This window comes from Penicillium oxalicum, chromosome II (genome assembly GCF_001723175.1).
Source record: "Penicillium oxalicum strain HP7-1 chromosome II, whole genome shotgun sequence".
NCBI lineage: Eukaryota > Fungi > Ascomycota > Eurotiomycetes > Eurotiales > Aspergillaceae > Penicillium > Penicillium oxalicum.
In genome coordinates, this window is record NC_064651.1 from 364,163 (window position 1) to 389,604 (window position 25,442).

The window sequence follows — 25,442 nt, forward strand, 5'->3', positions numbered from 1 at the left end:
AGACAGCCCCGGTCATAGTTCATATCATAGACCCTCCTTGGCCAGCATATCTACCATGCCGACTGAATGTTAGTCCACATGACCTGCGGCAGCCAATGTGCCTCATTCCTAGCCCACACGTACCTGCGATATCCAAATAAAATGCAATCGCATTGAATTGCCGCGGCTGGCCCGTCAACTCCGCCGCCAACCACTTCAATCGGTTTGTCCAGTTGATCAGGTCGAGATGGCTGACTCCCACCAACGTCCCCTTATATCCCGTTTCACCTCCCCACAAGCTGCTGGCCACACTGACGAGTCCATCATTGGGACCTTCTGCTTCAGTCAGGATCCGGTGCGACAGTCGAAAGACAGACCAGAAGCTCGGTTGGATTGATGCCCCGTAAGAAAAGTATCTGTTCGTGTAGAAATCTTCAATTTCTGGATCACATCACACAGAAGGCTGTAGAGTCCGGGATCTTACCGGACGTCATCAATGTCTGGCGTGTTCGGGTTGAATTCCTCGGACATGAATTTTCTCGTCAGCTGGGCAAAGGCGCCAGTGGAAACGTTGAGTTTGTTGAGAGTGTAGTAGATTTGAGGCAAAATTTCGGCTGTATTTGTGAGCCAACTCGCAAATGTTACACTGCGTCAACACCTGTAGTCAAACGTACTTCCTATTTGGTCAAAACAGAAATCCGCTACCGCAGAGCCTGTCCAGGAGGATGAGTTAGCTGTGGCATAAGTGTCAGGGCTAAGAATGACCATTCGTGGCAGAGATATACCTCGATGAGGCGTTGCAATAGTCGTGAGCGACAAGACCTTGAATTTCTGCGGCTGCAGACGACTGATCATGTAGCGCGAATCCAGACCACTTTCAAGGCAAGGTTAGACTAAATGCCAACAGAAGAAAGTCGGCGACGGCCATATCTCACCCCTATATCTTCTATGAGCGCTTTGTCAAAGATTGCCAACTATCAAATGTAAAACTCACCATGCTGTGTCTGTAACACCCGTCGTTTGATTAGCTTTCCAGATCGATCATAAATTCGATGGAAATTGAACATACGCAATGATATTCACATCCTTCCCTTGCGCCCCGATTTCAATATCGCGCGCCAGTTCCTCCGCACGTTCTTCGATGGAGCCCGAGGGGGGCACTGTTGCTGTGATTACTTCCACACCTTTTGCCGTCAGAGCTTCTTTGATTCCGCGCCAATACTGGACACCGGGGAGATAGGGCCCTGCCAGTCGAAGCTCATCAAACCCAAGTAGACCGTGCGCGAGCACAATCGGGTGCTTTGGGGCCGCTGAATCAATATTTTTTTGTCAACAAGAATACCTAATCACGGTCATCGTCCCGGTTGTCTCCAGCGCGTACCATAATTATCTCGGATAAGCGAGTATTGATCATGGATCACCCGGCCATGATCCTCTAAGCGCGGCTCGAGGATGGATTTCGAGGCGTCTTGTGCTGAACTATATGATCGAAAAGGAAGACAGCGAGCTCTACTACCTTGAGCTTGTTGAACTATGCATCTTTTAGCTGATCTGGAGATATGAGCTGCATATCCCATGGTTGGCTCGTTTGCGCAAAATAGTCGCGGACTGGATGGAGGAATGACGCAACGCATCCACGAATATAAAGTTGAATGCCTGAGGCTGTCATGATTGAAGATCATCGGAAGCCCGACTCCGCGGGATGGAGAGATTATGGCCTCGATTGACGGATGAATTCTGGTGAACGTTTCTGTTTAAGAGTTCAGAATACCAGATGATTTTCTTAGAAAATGAAATACAATCTATGTCGATGCCCACTGACGTTGACAAGGGAGTCAATATGCCTATTCCGATGAGGAAATGCCTGTCTTCTGACCTCGGTTGACAACTGCACTGCGTAGAGCGGAGTCATGAAGAAACAGCATATAAGCTCATATATAAATGACAGCTAGTTTGTGTCTCCCGCACAGGGTCAAGACATGAAGTATCTCGTCAATCTTTGGGTATCATATGCGCCAAAGAAGGAAAAAGGATTCACCTGTGTCGGATATTAATGAACAAGGCATGACAACGTAGTATGTTCTAAATAGGGCGGCCATAAATAAGGTGCAATACAATCAGACAGTTCAAAGCTCTATGCCTTTGCGATCTTCTCAGGCACCTTGGGCTTCACATCGGTTGTCGCCTTGATAAGATCCTCAACAACCTTGTCGCCCTGCTTCTTGCCAGCCGCCTCGATCTCCTTCAACTTCTCCTGCGCCTCCTTGTCGGCATCTTCCTCAGCCTTCTTGTATCCACTCGAGTGCTTCAAGATGATGAGCAATTAGCCAAAAAAAACACGCCCTGCTGAATCCACGGTGACATGTCCTACCTCCGCCTCAAACTTCTTGTATTCCTCCTCCTTCTGGTTGCGGTACTCTTCGATCTCCTTCTGGGCCTCGGCTTTGGCGTCTCTTATCCGCTTGGTGCGGTCTATTAGGCGAAAAAAATGTCAGGTCGAGTCTTCCACGTCGCTAGATAGTTCTATGTCATACATTCCCGAGCTATTGATGGTCGAGTTTGTCAGTATGTAATAGCAATATGCACAAGCGAACAACACTGGAATCGACGAACCTTGTTGCACAATCTTCTGCGCCTCCCTCTCGGCCTGAGAAAATTGTCAATACACCTGCGCATGTCGCTGTTCACTTGCTAGCACATACGTCAAGGAGGGTCTGGATGCCCGCGGAGTTCTGAGCCGACTAGATTGACATATTATGTTAGTGTATCGGTTCAAAATCCATGCCTCCTTGGCTCTTTCCACCAGCTTACCATGTTGATCCGGGGTATCTTGTTCGGATCTGGGTATAATTGGAATGACGAGGAGACGATGCTACTGCGGCGACAGGAATGCGGAGCTTGGAGCTCGATCAGCCACGCATGGCGGGCCCCCAAAGCGGTGGGGATGTGTACTGCCGGTCTCTTCCGCCTGATGACCGCGCGATTCTCCGCCGCTGCGTTTCTGACTGTGATGTTTAGAGCTACTCAAGATTGCTTCCATTCTCATTTACTTTCCAGACGATTGTCTTGTTTGATTTTTTCAGATTCAGCGACAGTTTTTATCTTGCATGGAAGATGTCTCGAGCGTCGAAATTGACATTGGCAGCCACAGGTCTGGGCACTGCAGGCATCATCTACTTTGTTCACTGGACTCAAGAGAATGACCGAAAGGCATGTATTCCAACCTGAGGAATGATGCACACGCCAGCTAACATGATACTCGTGAAATTGCCAGGCCATGCACAAGGGTGTTGAACGCGACATGGAAAAGCAGCGAATCCGTCAAGAGCGACAGGCCGAGTTCGAGCTGCAAAAACGCCTCGAGGAGGAATACCTCAAACTTCAGACTGTGCACAGTACGACCGATACGTTGGACTCAGGAAGTCAGGGCACGAGAACTGGTTCATGACCATCATATGAGCGACCTATGGCTGCAGCTGGACATACGGCCCCCTTTCTGCGGTGGGATGATCCCATAGCGCCAGCGCAATGTCCATTCGATAGGCCCGGAATGTCCCAACAATTTCGAAACTGTCTGTATGACTTCGTTTCATGTGGAAACTTCTAGGGGTTCTTGATGATACATATAACCTGGAGTGCTTTGTACAATACGGATATGCCCCGATGTACGATATATGTGGTTGCGGATTAGCGACACCATCTTATTACAACAAAATACCTCGACTCTCATCCGCTGCCCTCTAAGAATAGATGAAATCTTATGTGCATATTGAGTGACATTGGGACTTTCGATTCAGATATTGGGGCAACAAGCGAGTTTCTACAAATAGATGGTAATATCATACGTCCTGTCTGACGTCGATCCTCTGCCGCCTTATAAGTTGAGGTTGGCAAGAATTAGAGATGCTTAGATACAGGCCTGCGCTTGTCATACTTCGATCTTCGATTGGTAGCAAGTGTAAAGAAGGTGGATGATCTCTGCTTTCTTTCCGTGGGGCATGGGCCAGAAATGCGATTCTTTGAGGTTTCTGAGAGCTCTTATCGACTAGGCGGCGGACAAGGCGCTGTGTGAATTGGTCAGCCTCATCATGTCCACTCAATCAATCGCGGAAACGATTCTTCAATCTTTCTGCTGCAGCCTTGTTTGCCCAAGACGCTCTGCTTTAAACTCAGTAAATCGGACCGACTCCCTCCGTCCGGCCGGCTACTACCGGAGGCCGGCTGAATTCCGGCCTCATGACGCTAGGGAAGTTTAAATATGGCTTCTCCACCAATCATCAGTGCGGACCTGGATCTCGAAGCTTGGCGTCGAAGAGCATTTATACATGGCCAGTTCAATCCACCACTATTAGGGGTTCATTTACGAATCCAAGGCCAGCTGAAATGATTTACGAGAACTCGGAAACTTATTCAACAGTATGTGATGGTGTTTTCACAACAGAGTGGCAAAAAATGGATCGTTCTCGCGAACGTTGCGGCTCCTAGCACATTACTATAATAGGACTAGCGCGTCCCGTGATACTCTGTTGCCCTTCTCTCAAAGGCAACTATAGAAAGCATCAAGATAGACAAAATTGAGTGGAAATGACCGGTTTCGAGGTATGTCAGACATAAAAGTTGCGCAGGATGAGCTCCATCAACATCCAGCTCTTACAAACTCAGTTTGGGTCCGAAGATCACAAGATCCCGCAAGTCGCGTTCTTTTTCGTAATGGTGGACTTGAGGCCGGAATTGATACCGGCCTCTGAGTATTATAAGAATCGCCTCCGTTCCCCCCAAATTTCTCCCATCATCGAGTCTCCTGATCAATCCTGAGACTATATTTCCTCTTTTCTCCCTATTTTTACTCATATTCTCTCCCCGTTTGGTTCTTGACTTGACCTATTTGGCCCTTCGACCTTCGGATCCTTCATCCTTCTTCACTCACTTCCCCTTCACACTATATCTTACGAGTCTTGAACGGTGCACAGTGATAGAATTCATCACAATGACAGTGTCCCAAGTCTCAGTTCCCTCCCCCGCTACTCTGGAGCGTTTCCCCCATATTCATGATGATCCTTCAAACCTGTCTCACGCCCTGGACCCCTTCCCATCACTACCTCTACAGGTTTCCTACCCTATCAGACTGCTCCAACCCAACTTCCACATGCATTCAAGCCTCTTGAGTCACTTGTTGAGCGTCTTCCTGTCGTTAAGCTTGACGGAAAACCAGGTCTTTTGGCCACCTACGAACTGGGTCCTGTCACTGAGACGGAACTTCCGGACTTGACTGACGAGGTTGAGAAGCTCAAGCTGCCAAATGGCGACTGGGATAAATTCAATATCGCTGCCGTCTTTCGTGATTATACCTTCCTGGCGTCTTCTTACCTCCTTGAGCCTTGCTGGGAGAACTGGTGCAAGAACCCTGACCAAGGATATGGTCTTGGTCGGGAGGTCTTGCCCAAGAGTGTTGCTCGCCCAATGTATCGCTGTGCACAGATGTAAGTGATTCTCCCAAGGCCATTACCCTTGTTTCTTTCCATGACGTTCCTGTCGTAAGGTTCATGTGAACTACATGACCCTGGGCCACCTCAGACATGTACACTTAGACAAACCTTTCTGACCTACTACACAGCTTGGACCTACCTCCCTTTATGTCCTATGCCGCCTCTTATGCTCTGTTTAACTACACTCTGGCCGATCACTCCAAAGGCTTAAGTGAATACTCAAATCTCCGCCTTGTGCGCGCTTTCGAGCGAGGCTTGGATCCAAAGAGCTCCGAGGCTGGCTTCATCTTGACTCATGTCGATATGGTCAAGGAGACTGGTTCGCTCATCGCAGGTGCTCTCAAGGTCATTGATACTCTTGAGCAGCACGGAAATCGCGCAGATATCAATGATGGGTATCGTGAAATCCTCAAAGCTATGGAAAAGATCGAGGCTTCCATGGAAGGTATGCTCCACCGTGTGTCATGAGACAGACAATCTAGGCCGGTCTCTTTCCGAGCTTTGCTAATTCAGCTGCAGACATGTGGGCGAATTCCAAACCGGCCGAGTATCTGTCCTTCCGGGTTTTCATCTTTGGCATCACCAATCAATCAATGTTCCCCAACGGTGTAATCTACGATGGAGTCGAGGATAACCAGCCTCTTTCTTTCCGAGGCGAGAGCGGAGCTAATGATAGCATCGTAAGCTCACGTCCAGCCACCATTCCGTTATTTTTGATCAGAACTAAGATTCTCCGCCCAGATTCCTCTCTTGGATCATCTTTGCCAGATTCCCATGCCATCGACTCCCCTCACGAAAATCCTACACGAGTTCCGCGCATACCGCCCTCTTCCTCACCGCGAGTTCCTCACGTATGTTCGCGAAAAGGCCGAGGAGATTGGCGTACAGCAATACTCCGTCCAAGATTCTGAGACGGCTGTCCTGTTTCTCAGGGTGCTCAACCACGTGCGAAGCTTCCGCTGGCGGCACTGGCTGTTCGCTCGTGAGTACATTATTCGGCGCACACCTCATCCTACGGCAACTGGAGGTAGCCCTATCGTCACGGTAAGTTCTGAAAATTTTCAGTCGTCGCATTATTTTCATATTACAAGAAGAGAGACTGACTAGAACCGTTAATCACTCGCAGTGGCTTCCCAACCAGCTATCTGCGGTCATGGAATTGATGATCTCGATCTACGAGACTTATCTTGCACCAAAGGAAGGCGTTGCAATTGTCAATGGAGAAGGGGATTTGATTGCTTCTCACCGTAAGCAGGTTGAGCCCATGATGGAGCTTGTGCGCGATCAAAAGGAAAAGTTGGCCAAGGAGGTGGAAAAGTGGTGTAAGGAGCGTGGTGTCTAGAAAAATTCGCCAGTTTTCAAGGTCATGCTGGAGTTACTGCCATACTGATTTGAGGCTCGCTGAATCTATTACTTTATGATGTTTACTTGATTCTCAAGCGTAATTTCGAATATCCTGATGCATTGTCTGTGAGAAACCAGGTCGAGCTGGCTTCGCAAGGATCACGATACGTAGCTATCTCCAAATAGAGTAGGCTCTTGCGCCGTAAGCTTTGTGCCAGGCATGAAGATGAATCACCTTACCTCCAGTCCCTCCGATTACGTATACTCTGTGGTTGTAGGGGTTGTCTCCTGATTTTAGTCTCGACAATTCAAGCTATCTGGAGACACAACGCAGAGCCGGAACCTCCGCATAGCGTAGAAAATTGTTACAGTGCACCCAAATCTACCGTTGCTGATTTCACTGAAAAGGATTTGACCTCACACTAATGACATGACATTTTCGTGATCATGTAATTACTTCCAGCCCCCTTTCCCGTCCATATGCAATTGCATCAGATGATACCACCTCACAGTTGCGTGTGATCAATCGGTCCAATGTGGCCCTCTCAGTAGATTCGGAGAGCCTTGCATCGGCGAGACGACGGATCGTGACACCCGTGATTCTCGTAGATGAAAGGTCAAGAACCTTCAACTTGGAAAAGGTGCCACAGATAGTACGAGCGGTGTTGTCATCCACATCGCGCATATGCGTCACGCTAAGCTCGGTGAGTTCCTGCAGCTCCGGATTGCCACGGATCATGTCGAGAAGGTCAAAGATATCCATGTTGAAACATTGGTTGAGATGAAGGGTTCGAAGTGAGGTGAGATTTGCTTGGAGAAAGATGGGAAGGGTCTCGCGTGTGATGAAGCCCGTGTCTTGAAACCGCAAAGTGTGTAGTTTTGGGAAGATTTCGTTTGGAAAGTCTAAGTGTCTTGGCAGTCTTGCTGAGCCACCTTGAATATGCAGGTACTCGATCGTGCGCGGAAGGACAGCGCATATGTCCGGTCCCATTGTCAAACCTCGGAGTTCCAGCCGGCGTAGGGGAGATACTGGACGAGTCCTTTCGTTAGGAAACACATAGACGTTGTACACTTCGGGATCGTAGTCAAGACGTAGTTCTTCCAAATGTGGATACACGGTGTTTTGAGAATCCTGTCATGGTCAGTGATTTTGTAATGGTGACAGCATTCGGTATGTTACCTTACCTCATTCAAGCCTGGCACAGAGAGCACAGGGACGAATTGTGAATTGGGCTGCGGCACAATTTGCCGTGATGCTAAAGTTATGCTTTTCAGGTTTGGGAGACATTTTGGCCATTGAACGGTGTTTGGGGATCTAGGAGGACAGCCCTTCACGTTCCATATTGCAATGCGCTCAAGATTTGGAAGGTCTTCCAGAAGTTGACCGACACAGTCGTGAGTAATTGAAAGCTCGGCAGAAAGGACAAGGCTTTTTAGCTTCTTGCTACCCTTGAATTTCTGGTAAAAGTCTTTCCCATCATGTGCCACCCAAAGCTCGAGATGCTCGAGCCGAGGACAACGGCTTAGGAACTCGAGAGTCTTCAGAGTCGAGGGCGCCGATAAATTTTTAATTGTCGCTCCAGTGAGCATGGCCCTGGAACGCCGGATATATGACCTGATCGCAGTCCATGGAACCTTACTTCGAGCCCCAGAGAGATCTATGTGCATCCAGACATGGGTCAACGAGCTAAAGAATCGGTCCCAGTCTTTGCAAACACGTAGCAATCCACTTCATTTGGTAATTAGAAATGGGAATATCAGCGAGGAGAGAATTCACCCAAGACTCACACGACCTGTTTGAAGGAAAATCGATTCACGATCAGCATCGCAACTTCAAGCGGCAACATCGTAAAAGGATCAAATCGCTTGGAACGCAGATGATACTCCAAATTTTTATGCATTTGTTTCAATACCTAGATAGACGATCAGTGACTTCTGCCCAAGTCATGGCTTTGTTGAGCACACACATCTCGTTTGGGATGCTCGCTTGGCAACATCCTTAGGCCATAGGCATAGATTTCCTGGGCTTTCTCTGGTTTACCCTCAAGAATGAGGACTTTGGCACATCGCATATACCCCTGCGGATTATCAATTAGGCAAATTGAGCTCAAGAAAAGGAACCAATTATAAGGACATCTTCATAGACACAGAGTACATACTCTTTCATCATCTTTGAAATTTTTGATCATCTGCTTCGCATCTCGGCGAGCCAGATCATATTGTTCAAGCTTGCAGTACGTGGCGGATCGATTGTCTAGAATGCCGATGGTATCCACATTCGGCTGTCGCAAGGCCTGGAGACTCGGTGGTTTAGCATAAAGCTACCCCGTTCGGGCTAGGACCAAAATGGATCTACCTCTCCGAACGCCTCGATCGCACCCTTAAAGTCGCCCTTTTGATACAGCTTCTGACCCTTTTGCTGGGCCGCGGAAGCTTGAGGACGCATTTCTGCCGAAAATCTGAGATTAATTGGAGCAACAAAGCCGAAGCATTTGTGTAGTAAGAAGGGGAGAACGCGCGATCGCCAACTTGTGTTGGGGTTGACAGGCACGTGCCTTGCATTGTTTGTTGCTGTGCCCCGCCGGATAGACCCATGTTTACTTTCTTCCAGTTTGGATCAATCGTTTATCGCGACCGCTACGCAATAGCAACGGCCCGAGATGGAGACGCAAAATTTACAGGCCGCGTCCACCTATGTCAACAATCTCCTGCTGGCTCGGGGTCTAGTTAAGAGTGGTCAAGCGATTGATTTCGCTGACCCAGAAAACAATGAGGGAGGCATAGATGCCACGATGGCCCGGGTCATCAACCTGGTCAATGATCTGGTGCTAAGAAGAGATGTCAGTTGATGGCCCAATTTTCGTGTCGCAACGCTGACTGACTGTGGAATAGCGTGAATCTGAGCATCGCGAGAGCTTAGCGACGACGATTCGGGTTTTACGGGCAAGCGAGTCTGAGCAGACGTTAGAAATTGTATGCTTCCTTGTTTCTTCCAGCCGGCACTCATAGGCATCTGACAGCGTGCTTTCGCAGGGAAAATTGAAAACGAAAAATTCCGAGCTGTCGCGATCACTTGCGCTAGCGGAGGCTTCGGAGCGCGCCCTCAAATCGAACATGACGAGTGCCGAGGCTACGATTCGGGGGCTTAAGGAGAAGGTTCAGCGGATGAAGTCAACCGTGCAGCAGGTCCGAGCTCAATGCGCCAACGATATTCGCAAACGCGATCTGGAACTCCAGAAGCTCAAATCGCACCTCGCGGAGCGCCAACGAGGGAAACGGGAAGGATTGGGGGTCACAACGATCAATATCAACCCTGCGACAAAAGGAGCGTCGCATTCAAAATCCGGCGGTGGAGGGCGCGTTCAGGATCCCGGTTATTCTTTACAGCAGGAAACGACGGAATTTCTGACGGAGTTGTGCCAAAATCTCAGCGACGAAAATGACACATTGATTGAGCTTGCGCGAAACACGGTGACTACGTTAAAGGAATTACAAGGGCTGTCTGAATCCGAGGGCAGCAACCAAGATGGCGAAACAGCTGGGACAGCTGCAAGTACTGGCCCACACAACTCAGACTCGGCCGTGGCTTCGTTGCCGACATCGTGCGAAGAACTTTCCGCGCGCATGGATGACGTTCTGGGACATTTACGCACTCTGTTGACCAACCCTTCATTTGTGCCGCTGGAAGAAGTCGAGATCAGAGACCAAGAGATCAGTCGACTACGGGAAGGCTGGGAGAAAATGGAGAGCCGCTGGAAGCAAGCAGTGTCCATGATGGATGGATGGCAGCGACGAATGACCGACGGGGGCGATTCAGTGGGAGTCGAGGAGCTGAAGCGTGGTATGAAGCTCGACTTGAGCTTCATGGGTTCTGAGGAAACCAGTGGCCAGCAGGGCCGGCTCGAACCCAGCAACATTTCGCCCATTCTCGAGGATCAACGAGAAGAGGAAGATGTGGAACAAGAGCGCAATGAGACTAAGACCGAGACCCAGGAGCAAGTACGGGAAACTCCAGACTCCCCACATACCCGTTCAAAGGTCCGTAGAGTGCCAGGAAGATCAGATCGAGCCTTGAGGGAGCGCAGTGATAATGCTGTCGCAAGGCCCAGGCGGCTCCGCAAAGTCTCTTTTACTCCTGGACTGCAAGGATCCCCCGCCGAGCCCCCTACTCAAGACGAAGAGACTCTGCTGATCAAAGCTCACAAGGCGGAGACCGTAACTCGGAGGCCGTCGCGACGCAAGACCGAGACAAGCTTATCTCGCCAGGTGAGTTCGATCGAACACTTATTTGGTCTATTGCAAAGGGATTGCCACTAACTCTGGATGAACAAAGGCCAAATTGAAGGACAGTCAGCTCAGTGTCTCACAGAAATTGGCCGCCGTCGAGGACGAGGCCCGTCAGGCGGAGCAATTGCGCAAAGAACGCGAGACACGAAAGCGCAGCCGGCCAGAAAAGGCCGCCAGTCGAGCTGGTACTCGGCGACGCAGTACTCTCACTAGTGATGAACTGGAGGATTTAATGGGCGTTCCTTCGCGATAATGAAGTTTGGGTGTGTATCCAGTCTTGTTCAGTAACGAAAGAAGCGTCTATCTACTTAATCTACGCCCTGTATATAATTTTTGAACTAGCGTATATTCATATTCACGATATCTACCTGTCGACACTACTTCCTCCAATGCGACCGGTCCCAGCATAGAAGCTATTTTCCGATACTATACAGCTAGCTGCCCAGTTGATTGGTTTCTGTCCTGAGATTTGGCTAAAGTGCAAAGAATCTCCTGGTCAAAAGAGGATTGCAATGCAAAGGCAGAAGTATCTAAACCCATATAGTGGATTGAGACTTTAGAGAGGGCCAGACTAAGGACTTCTATTCAAAAGTTGTGATATTCATGCACGATTTTCCTCAAACGGCCTACCTAGACACGCTGTACTTCTTTCAATGCCAAGCGTCGGCTAAATATGACCTCCATGACCCCTCCATCCCCGCAACAGTAAGCCTGAGCCTGACACATTTCCGTCCCAGCTCGAATTTCGATCTATCCGATTAACAAAATGGAATTCCCTCCAGAGATATATGACCTTGTCAGTATTCCATGCTCACGCACTCCGGCAAGCTGAAGTCACGCGACTGGAAGCTGACTAGGCGCCCCTAACAGATTACACATCATGTCTGGAAGGTTTACAATACGGAATCTATGTACCCAGCATACTACGCCAGATATTACTGCTTCAGAAGAGATGAAATTCGACGAGACTTAGCCGCTCTTCGGCTTGTTAACAAAGCTTTCTGCGGCAGCGCTTCGCGGTGGCTATTCATGCATATCATTGCGTTTTCTAGTTCTCACACTACTAAAACACCACCACTGACAAGGCTCTTGAGAATATCTCAGAGTCCAAATGCTGTCTACGTGCGTCAAATCGACTTTGGATTCACAAGTTTGGACGAGTCATATATCAAAGACCTGTCGGCAAATCTATCATATCTTCTCGCCAAGTTCCCTAACCTCGCTGCTCTTGAGTTTGATGGGCCTCCCTCGTTACTTCTAAGGGCTCAAAAAAGAATCTATATGGACACTGTCGCCTCGGTACTGCATCATGTGCAGCTTCCAAATCTGAAGGAGCTTGAAATCAGGTTTTCTTTCCCGTGGGACTTTGCACGTTTCTTGCCAGAGCGCCCTAGTCCTTCGCACATTCCGCTTGGAGATGTCATGCGACGTCTCCGCCATCTCGAGCTATGCCTAGATGCAGACCTTGAGGGGGTGAAGGTTTGTAACGGGCGGTTAGACCCGCCCACTTTTCCAGATGATACTTCCACATCGTCTCAGTTCTTCAGAATGACTGAAAGTGCATACAACCTTGAGTCTCTTGCAATACAATCTTGGAATATTGTAGAGCTTGACCGCCTTGCCCTTCCGGCCTCTCTTCGTCTACGCTCCGTTCGTTTACTTGGGGTCTCTATCTCCTTCAGCATTCTTCTGCGACTCGTGGGCCTAGAGTCCGAAGGGTGCAATCTGTTCATGGTGAAATTGAAGTCTGGAACATGGCCACAAGTGTTCTTGCACTTGCGCAAATTGCCACGTCTTGTTGACTTTTATCTTGATTACTGCGGATACTCGCTCCCATGCTCGCATTTGGGGCAGGGACTGCCCGTCGATTCCGAGCACGGTTTGGAAAATACAGCGGCAAATTTCTCTGACGACTCTTCGCTGGCATTATTACTGAAGCATGTCGATTCGAACAGGATTGCAAGAGGACTGCAGCCTTTCGATGACACTGAATATCGGTCGATGCCGGAGAGGCACATGGCTTGGCAGCAGTTGGGAATTTGAATAGAAGGAGGCATTTTATCCTCTTTCTCTTTGCCCCGATTGACGTGTTCGCCCTGAGAAACATTTTTGAAAGCGCTCAATGTACGAACCACTAATCTGTGATGCATGTTGTCTAGCATTTATGAGTTATTGAAGTTGGAGACTTTATAATGTGTTACCGGAATCTGGACTATTCTGAAACCGCCAAAGTAAGTCTTGCCCGGCGCCAGAGATTGAGGGGTCTCGTATCTTTCACGGACGGCTGCGCATCCAGACCTTGTTGCTTCTTTTCCTGGATACACCGATGCACAGGATGCGATGGAAACCCTCTATCACACTGCTCGGTTTTGACGAGACCTTTGGATATGATAGATATCTGGCACGTTCCATATTGTGGAACGTGCCTCACGAACATAATTCCTACATATTCAGGAGGTACTGACCCAACTTTAGAAAGCTCGAATCAATCCAGTGCTGACTTGCATCACCATTAAGAAAAGATTCCACTACTCTCATTAGGCGCTCACTTCCCTTCCTTCTCTCTCAAATCTCTAATCAGTCGCAGTGCTCAATATCGCAGAATTGGTGTTCCCTCGGGTCGTCCACTGAACGCCATCGAACTCGCTGCTGCCGTCTCCACACCTCGTGTCCGCCTCGGACCCGCGCTGCGATCGACACACCTTATCCTCTCGCCCCTGAACCCTCGAAATCTCACATTCTCAATTCGAAAGTTCTACTCCCGTCAGTGCAAATCTGATCAATGATGGCGCCGCGAAAATTTGCAAGCTTCGTGGTGGCCGTCAGTGGCCCTGTGCCTGGCTACAAACAAGGTACTTTACTTGACGTCCGTGCCAATTGACGTTCCCCGACGGTTCCCCAATTCCCTCCCCCCTGGATTGCGATCAACCCCACAGTCAAGTGGAGTTGAGGCTGACCGTTGGATATTTCTCTTTTCCCGTGCAGCGGACATTAAGCATTGGTCGAAAATCATGGTGCCACGTTCACTTCCACCGTGAATGATGAGCGCACGCACCCGATCACGACGTTGAAAGAGGTGGAGAAGAAGGCTACGAAATGCGAATCCTTATCATGGAATCTCTTATTTAGATCGCGTTGCGGTACTGACTGCCCGGGTCTAGATTTGGCTGCGTCCCAGTTGCCCAAGTGTAAGATTGTCTCGGTTGATTGGCTTTTGGCCTCGTCTCAGAAGAAGAATGCGATCGCGGAGAAGCCTCATCTCTTGGACACGGTCGCAACAACTGATGCAGGTGTCGCGGACGATGAGAGTAAGCAGAATGCAAAGCGATCCACTCGAAAAGCTCTTGTGAAATCACAGGACAAGGATCCCGTTGCCGTTGACGGCAATCTCAAAGCAGATGAAGATGACGAGGTGACTGCAAAGAAGGCAATCAAGTCCGAAGCGCTAGCTAAATCGGCGAAGAAGCGCAAGATCAAGGAAGAGGACGACGATGCACAAGGAATCACCTCTAGCAAAAAGCAAAAAGTGGCCCCACAGGCAGCCCCAAAAGCACCTCCAAAGTGCTTGGTGACTCCCGTGGACTCAAAGTTCCTGCTAGAGGAGTCCAAGTTCAAGTGTGAGTTGTCTGAGCTGTCAATTCCTCGACTTGAAAAATGGGGGACGAATTTCTAACATTCAATCACAGATCCTCAAGTCTACATTGATTCCTCGGACGTCATCTGGGATGCCACGTTGAATCAGACAAATGCGGGTGCGAATAACAACAAATTCTACGCCATCCAGCTCATTCATTCCCCCAGGACTGATAACTATATTACTTAGACGCGCTATGGACGAGTGGGGGAGACTGGCCAATCTGCCTCTTCCGGCATCGGCACCTTCGCTCAGGCTCAAGCATTCTTCGAAAAGAAGTTCAAAGACGAGAGTGGACTAGCCTAGGCCAATCGTCTCGATACTCCAAAAAATAATAAGTATATATACCTAGAGCGAAATTTAAAAATTTGTCGGCTCGGCCACATGTTCCCGTGAGCGATATCCACGTAACTTTGGACTTACCTATTTGAAGATATGAATATTGTGATATTACGGAGTTGAGGTACAAATGGTAGGTATTTCGACTCGTTCAACATTGCTGATTTCCACCTGATATGAGAAACGTGCAGTCCCATCATGCTTGAATTAGTCAGCCGTGTTTATACTCCTTCCACTTGGGACAATAGCGGTGCACAAACGCCGGCGCAGCGATTCTTCAAAAAATATGTTGACACGGTTGATTCTCACGGCTTCAATCACGGCTCTGGCCTGCAGTTCTACTCCAATGAAGTCATTTTCCATAACCAAAACAACGCTCAATATAATGGCGGAGACGAGATGTGGGCGTGGATGAAGCGCCTTTTCGGGCAATTTGAGAAAATGCGCCATGATCTCTCCAATCTCTGGGAGGTCAAGAACGAAGATGCAACTGTGGCCATTTTGTCTCAATGGACCCGCAGTATCTGGATTGCGGGGAATACCACTGATGAGCCGAGTGTTAGCATCCCGCTGTGCTGGATCTGTACAATCGGCCCGGCTGATTCTGCTGGAGCTGTGGATGGTCTGAGCTTTCGGGAAGTCTGGCTTTACTGGGATACAGCTCCGCCTATGAAGCATCTTCCCCAGGAGGCAGTCGTTTTCCAAACGCAAAACATCCTTCACGAACCTGTATCAGCAAAGACCTCATGAGCAAGTAATTAAAAGGGCTGGGTAGCTAAAGCTGCAAATTGGGAAGCTGACACTGCGATTGGAAGCCACCTGGCCAAGTATCTCAGATCCACGAACGATTCTCCCCAGAGACGGAGGTTGGATTATGGGTCGCTAGCTTTCTTTGGTACATGTAGGATGAATGCCTGGCCACGTTCCAAACCTATGGAGTATAGATAGCTGTTGCAATGAAATAAACCTCAGATCCGTCGTGCACGAAATCTGTCCATTCACACTGAGAAGTGACAGACGGGAGCTCTGATAAGGTGGTAATTTGTTTGACGTGTCGAACTAGGTACCTTATCAAAGCTGCCCGTATCCGCTCTTTTCTTCCGCTCGAGCTGCTGTCTTCCAGGGTCATTAAAGACGGGTGCCGAAGGGTCGATTCCGACTACAGTTACGACACATTGGTGCGGCTCGCGAGGCACTCACTCAAGACTAAACATATATAATTTAAGAGACATGGAGTGAGAGAGAAATATTCAAATCATGACTCACAATTCTCTTCCAGGCCTCATGTTCAGCAGAAAACTAATCCCGTTTTATCCAGCGATTCCATCTCCAGTGAAAATTATCCAATTCCGAATAACTTTATTAAATATTAGAATTAGGGAATATAATATATTGTATTACTTTTGTGTATTACAAAAAACCTAAGCTTTTATAAAAATAATCTTTACTACAGAATTTAATAATTTATAAAGGCTATATTAAGACTCGCGAGTCCTCAGCTCGCGAGTTCGAGCCACGATAGCTAGCTCGCAAAAAATTACTCGCGAGTCGAGGACTCGCGAGTCGAGGAGATGGAGATAGCAGTCACTATGTGCTGTCCACGGAGTCGAGCTCATTGCGAGCCGTCCATTGGCATCTGGTTTCATAGCCTCGCTTTAGTCGAAAAATTTGTTTTGGGACCACACTAACTTAGATGAACAATATGTGATGATTTGGTATGACACTATAGGTACTCACATAATCTGACAATTTGGCTTCTTCTTCTTCTTCTTCAGGCTCGATTTGCAAATCGATCTTAGTTGTGTCCCTGCTTAACGATTCTGATTTGCAACCATCTCATTCAGCTCCGAGTGATGGGCTTAAGGCTTGATTACGCAATGTCAGGCCCACGGACCTGCAACTTAGATGCCATTTAAATGATTGGTAGATGGATATGAATAATCAGGGTCAAAAATTGACAGTGAGCTTGGGCTTGAGCCAGCAACTGAGTGAGATATTGAAGGTTACCCTTGCGAGACGAAAAATGGCCTGACAAAATCCTTGTTGAAACCTTCTTGAAGCTCTCGCTTTCTCGATTATTGACTCCTCAGTGCAGAGTTTGGCACAATTTTGAAAAAGCGGTAATACAGTCATAAAATTCCAGAGTGGGAAGAAGAAGCTGCCAGTGCTCTATTAATTCTCACTTCCATCAACAAATGTGACATATGCGTAGACCGAGACATGGTCAAATGCAAATAATCTAGCCGCAGCAAACAGTGGTTTCATCAGCAACAGTTGTTTGCTTGCTGATCCTTCGATATTGTTCATGGGATTTAGCAAAAGTTCCAAATAGTTATCTGTGCAAATCAAGAAAAGCTTACTCAAATTGAACAGGTTCCCACGAGAAGACGAACGAGCCGATGTAGGCGCCGATGAGGATGCAGATCAAAAAGTAACCATTGTAGTACATGGCAAGGCTTTCAACAAGTCAGTTTGTAGTCGGTGCGATTGAAAGGAGGCGAATCGCTTACAGCATGATGAAATAGGCCACTGCAAATTGCACCGTATGCAGCAGGGCCCGGACACTCTGCTGAGGTATCGTGGGATTGAAAGTTTGCATTGTATTCGAGCCACATAATGGCTCGACGGCCGTGAATGCCTCCGATCCTAACTGTTGAAGGCGTTGTTTGTGGCTTCTTAGCAAAAAACGCTCATACTCCTTTCCCAGACGACGTAGAAATTCAAGGACTATGACTAGAATAATGACACCAATGCAGCAACCGGCAAACATCGCGTTGGAAGTAATTTGCCAGGAGTCCGAGATAAAGCATGAGTCTACCGTATTCCAGTTCCATAGCATCTGACAAAAACCCATCAGCAGAGTGAGAAGAACCTTTCGCCCACGTTGAGCATACCGAGATCTTGCAGGAGTTGCCCATGTCCATTTCCATGCGCGTCGCAGAGGTGGACGAAGCTTGCGCGATCGCATTGATTTTGCTTGCGACTGTCGTGGTCCCCATCGATGTGTCCATCATGGGCAAATTCACTTTACAGTGACCGAGACAAGAGATCCCTCTCTTGGATCAACAGCCATTGTGGGCACTTTATGAACCGACCAAAATATTGTCTGCCGCCTTTGTTGGCCTTGCAACGCCCAAAGTCCTAGCTTTAACAGTGGCCTACCGCCCGAGCAAGATTGAGCATGTTTATGTGTCGGGAAGCCAATCATCACAGGCTGACCGGGTGTATCTGATCAATCCGCCAGGATGCGAGCCCAATTTGAATGAGTCTGGGCTCCATCCCACAGAATTGAGCTAACTTCATCGGGGGCAAGTACAGTACACGCCCCCTGGCCCGTTCGTCTCGCCTGTTGACTAATTTACTGCTCTCCAAACAGGAATCAATTCCGTCAGTACCTCAACAGTCTATTGGAAACAACAGTGAGTATTGTATAGAATGTTTTAAATTAAGAAAAGCCTCAAATCTGCTCATTTTCTGACCAGTTGATCACTTTCCTACACGGCACTAACCCTAGCGCGGGGATGTAGATGAGCCACTCGCTTGTATCCGTGCGTCTTGGAATGTCTGCCTTAAAGCTCTCTGTCTCTGATGCTCCCCGCGGAAGCATTTGAAGTGAGGTGTGATCAGCTTGGCATTTTGGTACGATTGTTGGGCCCTTCTGGCAGACAAGCCGCCCATGAATGAAGATGAGTTGCTGAACCTCTCAGCTGGAAGCCTATCATTGTCCTGGGCCACTAGGAAGGTCATCCGTTGCTTGAGATGCTTACAATGTGACCTCCGTTTCTAGCGGGGATAGCTCAAAGGTACATCACATCAATTATAGCATTGGTCTCGGCTTTTCCCACTGAAGCAAAGCTTCAATTTGACGGGGCGTGGCTACAAAAGTCAGGCGCAGCCAAACAAGTGGAGAAAACGATGGTGGGATTGATGTGCGTGGGAACTTCTACCTAAGATAGTGCCTCAAGAAGAAGCAAAATCACGTGCTAGATTTTAAACACATTAATCGGAGCTCAAAGATCAGACTAATGTGACTTAAAGGCATCACAGATGTCATCTGTTCCAAAGCTAATGAGTCTCTCCATATTGAAAGTCAGCAGTCACGCATAAATCAAGGCCTCTTGAGAGTTGCTGATAAGTGGTTCCTCATGACCTTCAAGGATTTGTAGATACACTGCCATCAAAACAGGTTGCCCCCGGAGATGGTGCTGATGTTCCGGAATAAAAGAGCGATTTTGGACTCTCCAAGAGTCAATTATTGAGGATTGAATGGTGCCAGAGAGCCATCAATCAATACAAACACTGCTATCTCACTACACCTGACCTGGAAGTGTCTGAATTTTCAGGGCTCTCAAATCTTAGTCCTTGTAGCTACATAGAGGGAGAAATTCATGATACAGCGGCTCCTCGGTCGGAAGAAGCCCCAGGCCTGAAGGATCTCTTTTCAACAAGAAAGATTCCATTTGAGCAACCAAAGTCCTCATATTCAGCGCTCGCTCCCGACGGCGATCCATGAGCACTCGGCAGTGTTCATCTGTTTGCCTCATTTGTCGCTCGGACTTGGCCACGGAGCTCAATAGTGCGCAGGTCTGTGCAAAGGTCACAATCACCACAATGAGACAAATGAAGGATTTGCTACCAATTAATTGCTGCAAAAATTCTCGTTCGCCATCATAATGGCCGCGTTCGTCGCTCCGCCCATAATATATTGCGTCCAAATCAGTCCAATCACCAAAGTGACGCCTTCTCGACTCAAGGTTCCAGCCGCGACCATGCTTATCATACGCCGATCGCTTTCGGTCGTCGGAGAGAATCGTGTGCGCGTCGACGATGAGCCGATATCGCGCTAGCCGTTCATCTTTTGGTAGCTTCTCATACACCGGGCTCGCTTTGCGGTCTGGGTGATAAATCTTGACAAGATCATAGTATCGGGACTTGGAGTACTTTTCATATTTCTGAATTCCCATGATCTCGTATGGGGTGGGTTGCAGACTGGACGGCCAAGTGTGATACCTCTGGTGGAAACGCAAGCCGGCAAGTTGACTTATTGACTCTATCACGCTGCCATTGCAACTGAGTAATTGGTCCGAGCGAAAGCGAGTCGATACGTGCCATTGAGCCATGCGATACATTCCACTTGAAGGGGACCGAGGAGCTCAGGACATTTGACAGAAGTGGATGAGGATCTGGAGAAAGTGACATGCCTTATATGATTTGGTTCTACAGCCTTGATGCAACAGCCATTCTTTGTACGGTTCTTGATGAACATCATAACCAATGCCCTTGTTGGCTCATTCAGCCCATTGGCGGATACAGCTGAATGAAGGAGAACTGCTTCGTCTGAGCCTTAAAGTCATAGTATTGAATGGGAGGGAGACCCATGCGAGGGAAGAAATCGTGAGCTCTGTTTTGCTCTGGTATGAGCAAGTTTTCAGGTCCCCCTGTTCACTCGAGTGGGTCTCAAGTAGGGTGAAAGAACCGCAATGACCTTCATTGATGAGTGGTTTTACTCGCCCTCGTGTCATGAGGACGTGAAGTCGCCGTGCCCTGCAAGCAATCTAAAGGACGCAGTGAGTTTCTTCAATCATGTCGTTTCCTATTTGATATATGGGCATTGCGGGTAGGCTCAGTGGTATACTATCTTTGGAATGAATGGTCGTGTTGTGTTGAACAGTGAACGACTCACCGAAGGTGAGGTATGTGGCATTCGGTTAAGTTATCTCTGCTCCGAGGGTAAATCGACGACTAAGGAAGTTATTTCGTTCGTGAAGTCAATGTAGCTTTGTCCTGGGGGCACGGGCATATCTACCTATAAGCACAGCGTTCGATGAGACTTCGTTCCGCTTAAGTTCAGAAATTGCAAACATGCTTTTTACAAAGATTTTCCTGCGGCCAACAAAAGATGAGGAGAATGTCCAAATGTGCCCAAACTCAAGGACCATCAGACATGACTTTAGCCACCGCTACCTAGGCACCTACACACTCGCTACAACTGCCGGAATGGACGCGAAGATCCAGGAAACATACATTATTCGCTAATTTCACGCTGTTCACTGACGTTTTCGATTCACTAACGTAGACATTTGCTAACAAAGGTTTTATAGACGAAGCGCTACAGAGATTTGAATATACTACTACCCAGTAGGTTTCACTAGCAGATTTCCTATCGAGGATTTAAAAAAAAAAAGGCTTAGGCCACCCACCACAAATCGACTCATTGCCGAAGATCGCTCTCTTTTCGCCCTCTCAGTGAATGTGGCAGAAATGTGATTGCCATTCTAAAGTACAATTGGTCATTAAGTCGGGTCCGGATCGGAAGGCAGGGCATATATCAGTGAAGATCTAGTTTTGACGCAACTGGTGCCAGTGAGAAACTGTCACTCTTTCACCAATGAAAATTTTCACATAAAGGCGATCTACGTTTTCTGAGACCTTGGAAGCAAATGGATCAACAAGGCGAGTGCGTAGAAGGACTTGGAAGTAATCAAGCCTATCCAGTCAAGACGAGTGATTGCGCTGATTTGAGTGCATTGCAGTGCTGCGCTAAAAACGGGCTGGGCGGATTTGAGGCAAATGGTGTGCTTTCAGGAGGAAAGGATGCCCTCTGGCTGCCCCACTTAGCACCCTGTTGAGTGCGGTGTGACAGCAGGAGCGGTTTTGCATTTTTTCCATGTATCCGTGGCCGAATAGGGGGTACTCACGTGAGCCAAAGCTCACGTGACTGCCCTTCCGGGATCTCAATAGTAACTAGTCTGCACCGCGTAACACCCCTTTCGTGTCCATCCTCGTGTTCCGGTATGAAAGCTCCAATTCTTGCGCCAGTGAAATGGTATAGTTGAAGAGCTAGCGTAATGGTAGCCTTTAGCAATCCGGGCATGAATCGACGATGATCTGCTTGCTACATCGAGTATATTACCTGGAGAAAATCTTTTTTCGGTAAAGCTGTGATCTAGATCCTCGACATTTTCAATCGTTCGTTCCTATTCCGTCAATGTTCTCTTAATCCACTGCGTTTCGATCAGATTGATTTATATCAAAAAGCAGAAGGTCAATTGACTCAACTTACGTTGAACACTTCCTTTCGGTCTTCTAGCACAATGTTGATTTGCATACTCTCTTCGAACCCACCAAATAATCTTTCTGCGCAACTAAGGACCGATTTCATAACCGGCCGTCCATGTTTTTGTTTTGCTTTCTGCCCCCTCGCCGAATAGGAGTACCAGCGAAGGAATTCTTTGATCAGTGTATGATCTGGAGCGGCGCAGGAGCTGCCTAATGTGTAGCCCTTAATACCATTCTCTTCAGCAAAGCTAGAATGAAGTCAGTAACTCATTCCTCGTCTGCTCTTGTAAGTATACAGGGTTACATACTCCACCCAGTCCCTGACAGCTTTGTTGTATCTTCTCTTGGTCTTTCGTAATCTTCTATCTTTGTTCCGCACTGAATCTGCTTGCGTATGAGCACCGACAACATAGCCATTGCTTTCCAATCGCTTTCGGCGGTTTTCCTTGGCGACCTTATCTTTTGTAGAAAGAAAAAAAAAATCTCTCTCCATAGGAAAGCTACATCAATTTCCGAGACCCGTTTAGAGAAAGGACGGTATTAAAGTGAAGAGCGAAGGATAATCGTGTGAAAGGTCTGAGTGAAAGGTCTGAGTGAAAGGGGAGGACCTCCATTTTGTACTTGAATGTTTAGACACAGATCACCGGTAATCCTCAAGACCAAGGACTAAGAAAGTGCCTTTCCCCCGGTCCTTTATATTTTGCGGCATGATTAAGAGTTATTTCCATTCTATCTTTGAAAGGATGCAATGACTCAAGAAATGGCTCTATGATAGAAAAAGAGGGCTACAGAAAAGTGATTACGAATTAAACGATACCGTGGGGCGCTGTGCTTCGGAGTTGGCCCGGGCGCCGCGGCGCGACTGGGTGCGCAATAGATGCCAGTCTGATCAGTGGCTGAGTAATCAGTGAGCTGACTGATCACACTCACTGAGTGTCCTCTGAACAGTCACGTGAACGATCTGATCAACTCTCTGAGTCTGAGTCTGGTCTGAGATTTACTCCGTGAGTCTGACTCTGAGCGCCCTCGTAAAAGCGGCGGCATCTCAGACAAGAAAAGCCCTACCTGGCAGAGGAAAAATGCTAGGTAGAGTGACCTACCTAATGATCGTCTAAGCCTCGGCACAAGGCTCGGTTCTCCGCATCTTCCTTTCCCAGGTGTTGGTCGATGGCACTAGAAGATAGTAATAATGATCCCACTCCTCTTTTTTTCAATACATATGGCCCCAGATTGGCTTCTTCCATCTCATTGACATCTGATCTAATTTCTCCGGTCGCGCCTGGTTGGGATACTTGCGTATCAATTCACTGCTCACTACTCACTTGCCCCAGACAAAGTTCTCCGCACGACCCCACAACTGCCTCGGCACGACCAACTTGGATAACTTTCAAGACGCAGAGGCGCAATCTTCCGTTAACCCAGCTCGTTCGACATCACAAAATGGCCAAGCCTGCTAGTGAGCCGCCAGCAAAGACATTCAAGGGTTGGGTCGCCCACGACGCGACCAATCCCTTGGTTTACACGGATTTCACGCCGAAGCCGTTCACTGAGACGGATATTGAAATCCGCATTACCCACTGCGGTATCTGTGGCTCTGATGTGCACACTTTGCGATCGGGCTGGGGTCCCACCGATTATCCCTGTGTAAGTGAATCAAGGGACACGACCAGATGACGTCCTTCACGGAATGAAGCTACTGATACAAATTTTCTCGCAAAGGTTGTCGGTCATGAAATCGTCGGCATTGTAGAGCGCATAGGCGACAAAGTCCCCCATCTGTCCAGTTCTGCAGCATCGGCCTCCATCCGAGTAGGCGACCGAGTCGGTATTGGCGCCCAGAGCGGCTCCTGTCTTCGGCCAGACTGCGAAGCTTGTGCCGACGGTCAAGAGAGCTATTGCACACGCATGACGGGTACTTATAACGGGCGGTACCCGGACAAGAGCAAGTCGTACGGTGGCTACGCCGCGCGGTGGCGCGGACCAGCGCACTTTGCCGTCAAAATCCCTGACGCGCTTCCCAGCGCCGAGGCTGCGCCTCTGCTCTGCGGAGGCGTCACTGTCTTCGCGCCCCTGCGCAAATGGGGTGCCGGGCCGGGCAAAACCGTCGGTGTCATTGGTGTTGGGGGACTCGGACACTTGGGAATTCAGTTCGCGAAGGCGCTTGGTGCGGACCGAGTCGTTGCCATTTCACGATCGTCAAGCAAAAAGGCAGATTCGATTGAGGGACTTGGAGCGGATGCGTTTATCGCGACGGGGGAGGAGAAAGGGTGGGCCAAGACGCACGCGCGAAGTATCGATATTCTCTTATCTACTGTGTCTGGGCCGGGAATGCCCTTGGGTCAGTACTTGCGACTGTTGAAGCGTGATGGCGTGTTTGTGCAGGTTGGAGCTCCGGAAGAGGCATTGCCGCCTTTGATGGCCTTCTCGTTGATTCAGAAAAGTGTCAAGATTACCGGGTCGAATATTGGGTCGCCCGAGGACATTCGACAGATGCTTGCGCTGGCAGCGGAGAAGCGGGTGTTGCCGTGGATTCAGAAGAGACCGATGGAGGATGTCAATGCGGCCTTGGCAGATATGCATGATGGCAAGGCGAGGTATCGCTATGTACTGGAGAATGGCGAGGTGCAGGCCAAGCTGTAAATCTGGAAAGATGGGATGGGCAAAATGCTCGCTGCTCTGAATCCAATTGCACTCATGGAAAGGAAAATCAAAGACAAGCATTCGATACCATTAGGACGGTCGTCATGGCTAGCTGGCAGAAGGGGTGTACAGCTGTGCATAGAACAGCTTCAGTAAATTTGTTACCAGTCAAGTACAATTCCTGATGAGTCTTGGACAAATCAAATCTACTATCTAGGACCACCGTGCGTCGTTACCAAGGCCCACCCAGAGATGTGGTGAGTGAGTGCCCCCGAGAGAACACGGGGTATGGCATTCCAATTAAGAGGTAATGGAAAATAAGTTTTTTTTGGTGAATTCAAGTCGAGAAAACATCACCGCAATCTAAAAGGGTCACTATTCGTCTGGGCTTCCGTCGAGCGCCCTCTCGTGAGGTCTGGGTTGATCATCATGTCGTGCTCGTGCTTTCTGCTCCAAGCGGCGCTTGCCCCCCAATTCAGAGGTGTATCGAATCTGATGGAGCGCAAATCGGATTCCACACGCCAGAATGTGTGATGACTCACATTGAGAACCAAATTCGTGGAACACATAAGACATGGCAGGTTTCGTAAAGGTGTCGAGGTTCAGTCAAAGTTGATTCTTCTTCACACCGGATTTGACAGGACTCGGGTCGACAATATTACCTCGAGTATTAT

The 25,442-nt window shown here is 48.5% G+C and overlaps 12 protein-coding genes across 12 annotated transcripts; 6 read left to right on the plus strand and 6 right to left on the minus strand.

Annotated features, from left to right (window-relative positions):
* Nucleotides 1–24: 24 nt before the first annotated feature.
* POX_b02052 (uncharacterized protein) lies at nt 25–1,363 on the minus strand (the record flags this gene model as incomplete). Its single annotated transcript, XM_050110971.1, has 7 exons — nt 25–62; nt 124–395; nt 464–593; nt 654–713; nt 765–853; nt 1,049–1,289; nt 1,330–1,363. 7 exons carry the CDS (start codon nt 1,361–1,363, stop codon nt 25–27), a joined length of 864 nt encoding a protein of 287 aa, XP_049971317.1.
* A 750-nt stretch (nt 1,364–2,113) lies between these two features.
* POX_b02053 (V-type proton ATPase subunit G) lies at nt 2,114–2,793 on the minus strand (the record flags this gene model as incomplete). Its single annotated transcript, XM_050110972.1, has 6 exons — nt 2,114–2,284; nt 2,351–2,451; nt 2,514–2,522; nt 2,593–2,626; nt 2,682–2,720; nt 2,791–2,793. The coding sequence occupies 6 exons, from the start codon at nt 2,791–2,793 to the stop codon at nt 2,114–2,116; spliced, it is 357 nt and encodes a 118-aa protein (XP_049971318.1).
* A 300-nt stretch (nt 2,794–3,093) lies between these two features.
* On the plus strand, nt 3,094–6,807 carry POX_b02054 (uncharacterized protein; the record flags this gene model as incomplete). Its single annotated transcript, XM_050110973.1, has 7 exons — nt 3,094–3,189; nt 3,254–3,374; nt 5,087–5,459; nt 5,594–5,910; nt 5,985–6,145; nt 6,207–6,509; nt 6,592–6,807. 7 exons carry the CDS (start codon nt 3,094–3,096, stop codon nt 6,805–6,807), a joined length of 1,587 nt encoding a protein of 528 aa, XP_049971319.1.
* A 447-nt stretch (nt 6,808–7,254) lies between these two features.
* Nucleotides 7,255–9,255, minus strand: POX_b02055 (uncharacterized protein; the record flags this gene model as incomplete). Its single annotated transcript, XM_050110974.1, has 6 exons — nt 7,255–7,941; nt 7,995–8,538; nt 8,598–8,722; nt 8,777–8,887; nt 8,969–9,103; nt 9,166–9,255. 6 exons carry the CDS (start codon nt 9,253–9,255, stop codon nt 7,255–7,257), a joined length of 1,692 nt encoding a protein of 563 aa, XP_049971320.1.
* Nucleotides 9,256–9,469: 214 nt separating this feature from the next.
* On the plus strand, nt 9,470–11,349 carry POX_b02056 (uncharacterized protein; the record flags this gene model as incomplete). The annotated part of the gene is made up of 4 exons (XM_050110975.1): nt 9,470–9,649; nt 9,702–9,782; nt 9,843–11,075; nt 11,143–11,349. 4 exons carry the CDS (start codon nt 9,470–9,472, stop codon nt 11,347–11,349), a joined length of 1,701 nt encoding a protein of 566 aa, XP_049971321.1.
* A 2,532-nt stretch (nt 11,350–13,881) lies between these two features.
* POX_b02058 (uncharacterized protein) lies at nt 13,882–14,919 on the plus strand (the record flags this gene model as incomplete). Its single annotated transcript, XM_050110976.1, has 3 exons — nt 13,882–13,948; nt 14,258–14,713; nt 14,783–14,919. The coding sequence occupies 3 exons, from the start codon at nt 13,882–13,884 to the stop codon at nt 14,917–14,919; spliced, it is 660 nt and encodes a 219-aa protein (XP_049971322.1).
* Nucleotides 14,920–15,267: 348 nt separating this feature from the next.
* Nucleotides 15,268–15,819, plus strand: POX_b02059 (uncharacterized protein; the record flags this gene model as incomplete). Its single annotated transcript, XM_050110977.1, has 1 exon — nt 15,268–15,819. The coding sequence occupies one exon, from the start codon at nt 15,268–15,270 to the stop codon at nt 15,817–15,819; it is 552 nt and encodes a 183-aa protein (XP_049971323.1).
* A 1,606-nt stretch (nt 15,820–17,425) lies between these two features.
* Nucleotides 17,426–18,080, minus strand: POX_b02060 (uncharacterized protein; the record flags this gene model as incomplete). The annotated part of the gene is made up of 3 exons (XM_050110978.1): nt 17,426–17,525; nt 17,580–17,908; nt 17,964–18,080. The coding sequence occupies 3 exons, from the start codon at nt 18,078–18,080 to the stop codon at nt 17,426–17,428; spliced, it is 546 nt and encodes a 181-aa protein (XP_049971324.1).
* Nucleotides 18,081–19,424: 1,344 nt separating this feature from the next.
* On the minus strand, nt 19,425–20,033 carry POX_b02061 (uncharacterized protein; the record flags this gene model as incomplete). Its single annotated transcript, XM_050110979.1, has 1 exon — nt 19,425–20,033. One exon carries the CDS (start codon nt 20,031–20,033, stop codon nt 19,425–19,427), a length of 609 nt encoding a protein of 202 aa, XP_049971325.1.
* A 516-nt stretch (nt 20,034–20,549) lies between these two features.
* Nucleotides 20,550–21,105, plus strand: POX_b02062 (uncharacterized protein; the record flags this gene model as incomplete). Its single annotated transcript, XM_050110980.1, has 3 exons — nt 20,550–20,636; nt 20,691–20,757; nt 20,921–21,105. The coding sequence occupies 3 exons, from the start codon at nt 20,550–20,552 to the stop codon at nt 21,103–21,105; spliced, it is 339 nt and encodes a 112-aa protein (XP_049971326.1).
* Nucleotides 21,106–22,046: 941 nt separating this feature from the next.
* POX_b02063 (uncharacterized protein) lies at nt 22,047–22,621 on the minus strand (the record flags this gene model as incomplete). The annotated part of the gene is made up of 3 exons (XM_050110981.1): nt 22,047–22,073; nt 22,133–22,376; nt 22,437–22,621. The coding sequence occupies 3 exons, from the start codon at nt 22,619–22,621 to the stop codon at nt 22,047–22,049; spliced, it is 456 nt and encodes a 151-aa protein (XP_049971327.1).
* A 947-nt stretch (nt 22,622–23,568) lies between these two features.
* Nucleotides 23,569–24,768, plus strand: POX_b02064 (8-hydroxygeraniol dehydrogenase; the record flags this gene model as incomplete). The annotated part of the gene is made up of 2 exons (XM_050110982.1): nt 23,569–23,772; nt 23,848–24,768. 2 exons carry the CDS (start codon nt 23,569–23,571, stop codon nt 24,766–24,768), a joined length of 1,125 nt encoding a protein of 374 aa, XP_049971328.1.
* Between the last annotated feature and the right edge of the window lie 674 nt (nt 24,769–25,442).